Raw genomic sequence first — 10182 nt, 5'->3', positions numbered from 1 at the left:
AAATGCAGTAGGAGTAGTAGAGTTTATTTTGGAAATTGTAAATTCTAATTGCGATTTTCCAATCATTGTGATATCTCCAACAAAACTGCCACAGATAATTACCTACATTTCACAGAATTTTGTTTGTGAAGACAAGAAGCAATCGGCAATAGACAGTTTAATTAACCGCATGTCTTTAGTATCTGTCCTCCTAGATATCTCCCACCTGCTGACATCATATAAGTAGGTTGGTCTGCCCCCTCACTGCTTATCACAACTATGACTGAGAAGAGATCACGCAGCTCTTCTCGAGAGCCTCCTCAGAAACGGAGGGACACTTCTACTCAGGGCTCCAAAAGAGAAAAGAAAGGCAGTCAAAGCTCAGGAAGATCTAGATCTGGAAGGGTTAGCGAGCCCAGCAAGAATGATACTAAGGTTTCCACTGTGGTGGACGTGGATGATGTGGTGGCTTCAGATCAGGAGACAGAAGTTATGGCTCTTCTGGAAAGTGGACAGAAGGATGAAGGTAGGCACCCAAACACACCTAGCATATTTATTACTTCCAATTTATGCTTATTTATTGGAAAAATAAAGGAAATCCTTCCTCTTTCTGGAGGGGGGCTATTTTTGTTCCCCATGGCCCCTGTGTGTGTTGTAAAGTAGTCCCCGCTCCAAGCTCACTCCAGGATAGACTACAATGTCATGTTTAGTTTACTATTGAGCCTCTCTTACCTAATATATCCTACATTGACATAAAAAATTGACTGGCAGTATAACCAATGTATGCATTAAGCAGACTTCAGAGGGAGACATAATCCTACCCCTGTACAAAGCATTCATAAGACCTCATCTGGAATATGCAGTTCAGTTTTGGACATCGGTTCACAAAAAGAATGTTGTGGAACTGGAGAAAGTACAGAGAAGGGCAACTAAACTCATAAGAGACATGGAGGAGCTCAGCTATGAGGAAAAGATTAACTGACCTTAATTTCTAGAGAAGAAATTAAGGGGGGACGTGATTACTGTATAAATACATAAATGGTCCACATAGTGAGCTTGGTGGCAAATCATCCACTTTAAGGTCACTGCAAAGGACAAGGGGCACTCTTTGTTTTAGTTTTAGGTTTTTCTCTTATCTTTATAGGTTGAACTTGGACCTGTCTTTTTTTTCAACCTGGCTAACTATGTGACTATAACATACATATTAGGATTTTTCTTGTTCAGCCTGGTGGGCTGAATGAGAGAAATCTTTTGATTCCCAATTTCAATTCTACGTTTTGGGAGTGTATTGAGGGGGAGGTCATACCTATCCATCTGATTATAAAATTATTTATTTGGCTGTCAAACAAAATATAGGAGAGGAGCTCTAGTGAAAAGTTAGCGAGTGAAAACAGAGACACGGTCCATCGTGGAAGCTTTGTAAGAAGTCAGGACGGCAATAAAGTGTAGAAGGTTAATTGGAAATGAAAAAATAGAAAAGGATGTGGCGGGAGGTAAGGCACCAGAATCTGCCTGTTCCCTTCCAGGGTGAAAACCTCATTGAGAAGTACTGTATAGCTTTCTAATGAAAGCGAGGCAGGGGCACAGGGAATCCCTGGCATCCACACTGTAAGATATTTCTTGAGTTTCTCATTAAGAACATTTATGGGTTCTCGGACCACTGCAAATTGCGTGAATTGTTTTAATATAAATGTTTGTCTTTGCAGTCTTAAAGCCTACAGGTCTCCGAGTATGTGAAGTGCTCCTCATTTCCTGCTGTCACCTGCTGCTAATCCTCACTTTCCCTCTCTCCATCTGGTTCTGTGTCAAGGTGTGTACTTCTTTCTGAGATGTTTATGTTTTAGCCGTTTTTGATACTTCTATTTTTGGTTGATGCTGCCTAACCTGAGTCACTTCTTATATCTCTTGGGGAAGAGATACATGAGTGGCAAGCTCTTCCTCTCTTTTAGCAATGTGACGTTGTTTCCTCCTGCTGCCCTTACAGGTTGGCATGTCGTTAAAGTAGAACTCCAGGCAAAACTATTATTAACCCTTCCAGTGGGGTTACCCCTACACTGCAAGGGTGCTCCTTTTGTCTGGGTACTAAAAAAAAGTTATACACACCTAAACTGCTGAGACAGCTTCGTGCTTCTCTGGTCACTAAAGCCTGTCTTTGCAGGGGGCTACATCCCTTGCAGTAGAGGGGTAGCCCCCTGCAAAGGTTAATAAAGGTTTTGCCAAGAGTGCTGCTTTAAGCAGCAAGGTGTGGGCACCTTGTCAGTGAAGTCCCACGGAGAAAAATGTAAATATAGAGGGGAATTTATCAAAATCTGGAGTAGCTGTGCATGGCAACCAATCAGCTTCTCTCTTTCATTTCCAAATCTTAACAAACTGAATAGAAAAGCTGATTGGTTGCCATGCTCCAGATTTTGTCTGCTCCAGTTTTGATAAATTCCCCCCATTGTGTTCATCTCCGACTAACACTGAAATTTCAATTTTAGGAACTGAATGTTTGAAGCATATCTAAACCCAAAAACAAAATTTTAATAAAACAAAAATGTAACACATTGCAGCTTACTAGTCCTCAGTGAGGTGGCTGCATTTGTTTTCTTTTTTCAAGCTAAGAACATGCATGTCACAAAGAAATGCAGTGTCCTTAGCACTTCCTGTGAGCTGTAAGGAAAGCATAAACATCCTTATATTTCTTGTGTAAATTACCAATCCAATCACTCCAGCATGTAATGGAAATCAACAAAGGCAATCACATGACAATCACAGGGTTACTAGGTGAAAATAAATGAAAAAAAGACAACTAAGGCAGCCCCCACATCTAGGATTGGTAAACTGCATTATATGATTTTTTTGTGCGGGGTTAGATGCACTTTAATGTAAACCTGTATGTGATACTGGGATGACAGGTTTTGTAATACTGAAGAACATGAATGTTTTTCTATCTGATCCAGGAGGTCAAGTGGTAAATCAACGGTTATTCCAATTAAATAGAATTCAGACTGCTACATCCCTATTTTACTTTTGCAGAACATACCAATATAACGATAATAATAGACAACGTCTCATATTTTTTTTGTTTTGTTTTGTTTGCCTCACAGGCTGAACAAAAAAAAATTTGACAGGTTTCTCCATCCATGCTAAGAGCATGGATGTTCAAATCTCCCACTGTGTTCATTGTATTCTGACAGCCGCGCAGGTGCTAATGGATGACTTCTGTTGAGGTGATGAGGCCACCCATGGATCGAAAATTCAGCCAATTCCTGCTGAATGAGCTGAATTTTTACTCCGTGTATACTCAGCTTTACATTGCATTTTATGAGAAATCTTACATTTTAAGACTTAGTTCTTGCTTGTTATTAATGCTGATGTTATAAAGGAAGCTCGGCTCCAGGTTGTTTCATAACAGAACTGATCAAATATTTCGTTTTTATCTTCATCTGTATTCTGACAATGCAGTTATGTACAGAAATCATTGAATCAATGTGGTTTTAAACATTCAACAATAATTTTCCATTGCAGATCGTACGGGAGTATGAGCGAGCTATTATATTTCGACTAGGGCGATTGTTGCCTGGGCGAGCTAGAGGACCAGGTAATAATATTTCCCTTCATCATCACTAACATTATACTAACAACTTAGTAAGGTGATTTCTCCCAGCAGGGCACATAGCTGCATTTTTAAATTAAAGAACATCTTCAGGCACCTATATCAAATCATTCTTTAGGGCTTGTTCACACGATTTTCTGGTCCAGATCTGGAGACGCAGTGCTATGCAGGCAGTGCGTTTTTTACGTGTTTTTTATGTGTTCCAGTTGGTTGGAGTTGGGCTGTCAGTATGTTAGCTGCTGTGCATTTCCAGACTGTTTCCGGACTGGACAAGATGTGACATGCAGTATTTTTTGTGTCCGGACCGGAACAGACTGCTCTCGTGAGAACTGTAGCCCATAAAACACATAGGAATACTTGGGATCGATTTTGGGTGATCTGGTGATCTGGTCTGGACAGAATCAGGACGACGTGTGAACAAGCCCTTAGACTTCTATCAAAAATCATTCTTTAATTTGGGTGGGCCTACTTATGCAAAGATTTGTAGACTTTTCCTGGGTGAATGTTAACGTGCCCACACACCTTGCGATTATCGTACGATAATTGCGGGAAATCCCGCGATCGTGCGATACTGTACGGTCGCACGTCTTTTGTCTAACGAGGATGTTTCAAAACCCGCCGAGAATCGTACGAGAAGGGCACACTGCGCGTTCAGCATTGCAGTCATCGGAAGCCCGCCCCTCAGTGGGGCGGGCTTTCGATTATCGCAAGTACGATCTGCCTGTCCAAGGTGGGCAGATCGTACGAGCTTTTAATTAGCTTACAACCATCGCAAAAAAAAAGTCTTGCGATGGTTGTAAGGTGTATGGGCACCTTTTACTGCCTCCAACAAGACGTTCTCTGCAGGCACAAAACAGGCAGGTTCACCTGATGTGAATTTGCATGCTTGAATAATGATTGTGGGATTGCTTGTTTGGCATCCAGATTGTGCAGACATTTCTGGGCTGCCATTAGCATAGTTTTAGACATCCTGATTATCACCCTGTGTTGTTTTGCAAGGGATTGGTCCCAAATCATCAGATATCACTAAGCAGTAGTTTTGCAAGCAGTCAGTTTTATATCTAAAGTAGATACAACCTTGCCTTATAATTCTCATGTATTTTCCATATGTAGTCTTAAAGATACCCTGTCACCAGACCATTCATTTCAACAACAATCTTTCCATAGGATCATATGTGCATTTAATGTATTATATGCATGGTATTGACCTGTAAAAGCATCTCATCATGTCAGCAGCCCGAGCAGATTCCAACATGTAACTCAAAGGAAATGTTCTTCCTCCCCTGGCAGTTACATTAAAGGTTATGTAAGGAGGCGAGGGGTGGAGGAGCTGGTCCAGCACAGAGAATAATTAGACACTCCCAAAAGAGAAGAGGACTATGACATGCAAGGAGGGAGGGGGCAGTGATAAGGGTATTGATTCTTTGCTGAATTTGCTGTCGGGTTCAGAGGCACAACGCAAGTAAATCAGAAATTGCTTATGGAGAGGAAAATGCTGCAAGTAAGCATGTACGATATTTTGATTTGTCTGTGCTTTTACTTGCATTTTTTTAAGTTGGTGACAGGGTCTCTTTAAAAAATGTACTTGTTTATTTCAGTATTCAAATGTGCATTTTATCTACAGGTAAACATTATTTTGTTGTGTGTACTATATCATTTACAAAATGACCTATTCCCTGTCACCGGTAGCAAATTACAGAAAAAAAGCTGTCTTACATAACATGATGCTTTGTGTTTAGTATATGAAGAAGCTTTCATTTCATCATTATAATTGTTCACAGGGCTGTTTTTTTACCTCCCGTGTTTGGATAAGTGTCACAAAGTGGACTTCCGCATAAAGACCTTAGAAGTTCCTTTTCACCAGGTATTAGCATTTCAGAGACAAAGTTAACATGATGTAGTTGTGAAATCATAGAGTAATAGTAAAATATTAATGTGTCAAATGAAAATAAAATGGGAAAGTATGCAAATGTATTGCATTAGCGCTCATGCACATGGGCATATTGCAGAGCAAATACAAGTGTATTTTCATACAGCATTAAATACGCCTGTATTTGTAGCACCCAGGAGCTATAGCTTATAGCTCATATTCGGAAACTTACCCCCATGCTCGTGCAAGTACAGCATTGCTATGGATATAGTGCGATTGCCTGTACCTGGAAGCAGGCACATTAGTGCCTGCATTCCGGTCCAGTGCGATCTGCAAAAACTAGGTCAGCAGCTCCAACTGATAATTAAGCATTTCACTTACTTTTTCCCTAAATCAGCTTGAGGTCTCATACACATGGACCACCTACGTTAAACACAGGAGAAGTTATCTGAGAAGTATAAACAACTTTTATGATTCCAAGATGACTTTTTCCTGTGTGTTGTTGTTGATAGGTTCAGTTATGTTTAGTTGGCTAAACTGTCCCAGGATGCAGAAGATTCTTGTTTGTTTAAAGCTAGACTGAATGCACCTAGACACTGCTACACATCTGGGTGTGCATTTAGCCAAAGCAAAGCATTACATGCTTCCAGATGCCTTTAGAAAGGAGCTCCGAGAACAGACTCATGTATTTTCCGTGTATTGCCATGTGCATGGGACCTAAGCTGACCATACGCAGATCAAATTTCAGAACTTTTTCCGTAACTATTTCAGATTTTAAAATGTCATCTGGTGGTGGCCCTTCTTTTGTCAAAGGAGTCAGGTGACTGCAGCTAATTGGCTGGGTATTCTGTCGGAGACCGGCAGGAAAAATCTTATTCTTAGCTTAAAAGCAGAACTCCGGGGAAAAGTATTATTAACCCTTGCAGCATCATACATTATTAACCCTTGCATGGGTTAACTGCTCGTTTTGGTCGAGAGAGTAAAATAACAAAGTTATACTCACTTGATTCTCTGAGCCGGCTGGCTGTGAAAGTGCTCCCTCAACCTCCTCCTCCGTTGCAGCGATGGAATGTCCCTCGAGGTCCTAATGTCCTATACACAGTGTATAGAATGTTATGATTTACGGGACCTTAGACCACTGCAGCGTAGGTGAGAGAGCCTCCAGGGATCCGTCTAAAGCTGGCCTACACCTATAGATTATCTATGGTCAGAGTCCTTCATCTACGCTAAACTGTGTGGATGGAGGAATCTCCCACTGCGCCAAGCTTCAGTATCTGCCCCGCTGGTTGTCAAAATACCTGAACAATCTGATTGGATGCAGGCATTGTTCAGGTATTTTGAGAGCCAGTGTGGCCAACTAGCAAGATACTAAAGCTTGGCCCAGCGGGAGGTTCCTCCATTCACACAGTTTAGCATAGATGGAGGAGTCTGTTGCACTTTTTCCATCTGACCATAGAAATTCTGCAGATAATCTATAAGTGTATGGCCAGCTTAAGAGCAAGCCAGCTTGTATGATGTGGTATACATTTTTTATTGTCCTCCCTAGTCAGAAACAAGCAGTTAACACTTGCAGTGGGGTTAATAATAATGTCCCCCAGAGTTCTTCTTTAATCAGTATAGTCCCTGTTTTATGTAGAAACAGATGATACAATAGAGAAACACCTACTCGACAATAGTCAATGTTTACTCTCCCAATACTTCTGCTTTGATTAGCCTTTGACTCCCACAAATTCTGAACTCTACCAATATCTATTTACTGTATGATCCCATTTTATCTGACTAAACACTTTGCATCTTTTTAGCTTCTGTTATCTTACCTATTCTTACATTTTTTTAATTTTTGTATAGATTGTGACCAAGGATCTGGTTACTTTAGAGGTTGATGCAGTTTGTTACTACCGCTTAGAAAACGCCTCTCTCTTTGTGACTAGTGTGAGCAATATCTCCAGTGCACTGCAACTACTGATCCAGAGCACAACAAAACGCATTCTGGCACATAAAGCATTTGCCGATATCTTGCTGGAAAGAAAATTCATTGGAGAGGAATTGAAGGTCAGGGCAAAACGTATTAAAATTAAAAGAAGCTCTGCATAACTGATGTGTAGTTCAACTAATCATAATGTGTTACTTTTAGCTGTCACAGAAAGTAGTTTGTTACCTATAATATGCTTCCCAAAAGAGTTGTTGTGGATGTATTCAAAACGTTTTTATAAACGAGGTAAGAACTGCTTTTATTGCTGTTGCATCCTCGCTAAAGAGATTTCTTTTGGAGAACAAAAAAAATGTGATTCTACTTTTGAAGCTAACCTGTGCCTAGAAAAAGAACATTAAAGTGCATGAAACTAGAGAGGTCAGTGAATGTTTGTTATTCACGTCACTCCTGGTAGTTGCGCTCCTGTCCTTTGAGTTTTCACCTGCAGTGAATGTTTGTGTTTAAGCTCTTTTACTGCTTTTCTAGACGTTAATGTCAATAAACTGAGCATAGGTGCACGTTAAAATGTAACCTGCTTATTTGCTACTCCTAGGCTTTTGCTATCATGCTTGTTGCATTACAAATGAGCAACAGGTCCACATAGTTCACTATAAGGCTGCGTTCACACCTAGGCTAATCGAATATGCGTGTTTGTCGCGAAACAAACACGAGTTTCCGAGGACTACCTGGCTGTATCCCAATGGATACGCGCGGCAAATACGCCCCAAAGAAGCTCCTGTACTTCTTTGGGCGTATGGCGTTTTGCAGCGCCTTCCTACTCGCTTTAAAACGCCCAGGTGGGAACCGTGCCCATAGCCAATCATTGGTTTTCACATGTTGAGCGTTTTACAGAGCGTAGGAACACGCTGTAAAACGCCCAGGTGTGAACCAGGCCTAAGAATATATTAAAGAGGACTCAGGCCTGGTTCACACCTGGGCGTTTTACAGAGCGTCCCTACGCTCTGTAAAAGGCTCAACATGTGAAAACCAATGATTGCCTATGGGCATTGTTCCCACCTGGGAGTTTTACAGCGCGTAGGAACGCGTATCCATTGGGATACAGCCAGGTAGCCCTCGGAAACGCGTGTTTGTCGCGCGTTTTTTTTACCACGAATCACGGTAAAAACACGCGACAGACGCGCATATTCGATACGCCTAGGTGTGAACCCAGCCTCAAAGTCTAGAACTGGCTTTCGGTCTACCACTCCTTTGTGCTTCTTCCATGAAACAAATGTAAGAACTTTGAAATTCTCAACCCCTTTCTGGCACTCTCCAGAAAGTAAATAAAAGTGTAGGTGTTCACGGGGGCTGTTTTGCAGCAGGAATCATGGTCGTTAAATGATAAACTATGCATGGGTAAGAAGTGGTGAGTGATTCATTTATTAATATCAATGCTGCCCAGTCAAAAAGCTATATTTATGTTTTCAGCTAGACCAGACAAAAACAGAGAGGTGGGGCAAATACTGTCAAACAAACTACACCATTTTAGAATACTACTGGTTTTATTTATTTGAGTTTTTAATTATGTTATCTGGTCCTGATATGGTTTCAGTATTCAATTTCAATATCAGTGAAGCCTAACTTCTTCATGACCAGAGGTCATTGATGCCTAGATTCTCACTTCAAATTCAGCAGCTGCAATATGCATTGGATAACTTTAAAATAATCCTAAGGCTTATTATTCCACCTAAATATATTTTACATTGTTTTTTTTACAATGTTTTACATTGTCAAACATTTTAACTTCTTAAATTATATTTTTTAATTGTACTTGTTTTTGTGTGCATAAGGCCCCTTTCACATGACATTCCGATCAGATCCGCCTGTCACTTTTTCAGACGGATCTGATCGGAAGCACGATGTCAGTCTGTGGGCAGCCAGATCTAAATGAACGTGTGTCTGTTTACATCTGGTTACCCCCGGCTCCGGCCAGGTCTGGAAAAACATACAGATCAGATAACAGGTCACATAATCGGGAACCATTTTAGTTGGTTCCCAATCATTAGTCTAAGCCAGGGGTGCCCATAAGGTCGATTGCGATCTACCAGTCGATCACTGGTAGATGGCGATGTCCTGTCTTCTCTGGATCCCCGCTGCTCTCCCCCATCTTTATGCAGCGGGGATCCGAGGAAAAGTGAAGCTGCAGTCGGCGGCGGGGGACCGAGCCGCTATCACAGCAGCACGCTGGCCCCCCGGCGGCTGAAGTGCTTCTTTCACTTCTCCTCGGATCTCCCGCTGCCTCTACCCAGGAGAGCAGGGGGGGATCCAGAGGAGAAGTTGCAGCCCCCCTCTGTGCGTGTCCGAGCAGCAGAGGATCGGTACATATCAATGATATGTACCAATCCTCTGTGCAGGACAAACTTTGGAGCGATCAGCTGATCACTCCAGTGTTTGTAAATAACTGGGGACACATAGTATTATGTGTCCCCAGTTATGAATGAACACGATGTGATTTCCATCACTTCCTGTTCATTCATGAGTTTCTCAATGGGGAGAATTATTCTGTACAGAGGCTCTTCCCCATTCAGAAACTGGTGATAGTAAATATTTTCTGAATGAATGGGAAGCCTCTGTGCTTTCCATTCATTTAGAACAGAGGCTGCAGAAAAAGAGATTGAGGACTTTGTGTCCTCAATCTATTTTTCTATTTTAAAAGGGAACTATCAGGGAGCTGTTTAGACCCCTAATATTTCTCCGAGGCCCCCAACAGTAAAAAAAAATATTAACATTAAAAAATAAAAATTAAATAAGAAATAATAAATA

General features: G+C 41.3%; 1 protein-coding gene across 1 annotated transcript in view; it reads left to right on the top strand.

The window, feature by feature from the left end:
* Positions 1-255: 255 nt before the first annotated feature.
* Positions 256-10182, top strand: part of NPHS2 (NPHS2, podocin) — a 12687-nt gene continuing 2760 nt past the window's right edge. The window contains exons 1-5 of the mRNA XM_018561965.1: positions 256-505; positions 1686-1789; positions 3490-3562; positions 5359-5441; positions 7296-7499. Of these exons, the coding sequence (XP_018417467.1) occupies positions 259-505; positions 1686-1789; positions 3490-3562; positions 5359-5441; positions 7296-7499 (711 nt within the window). The 5' untranslated portion in view covers positions 256-258. The remainder of the gene's footprint in view (positions 506-1685; positions 1790-3489; positions 3563-5358; positions 5442-7295; positions 7500-10182) is intronic.

This window comes from Nanorana parkeri, unplaced genomic scaffold (assembly GCF_000935625.1).
Source record: "Nanorana parkeri isolate BGI_ZX_2015 unplaced genomic scaffold, ASM93562v1 scaffold553, whole genome shotgun sequence".
Taxonomy (NCBI): domain Eukaryota; kingdom Metazoa; phylum Chordata; class Amphibia; order Anura; family Dicroglossidae; genus Nanorana; species Nanorana parkeri.
The sequence above is the reverse complement of the archived record's forward strand: the minus strand, read 5'-3'. Positions and strand labels throughout refer to the sequence as shown.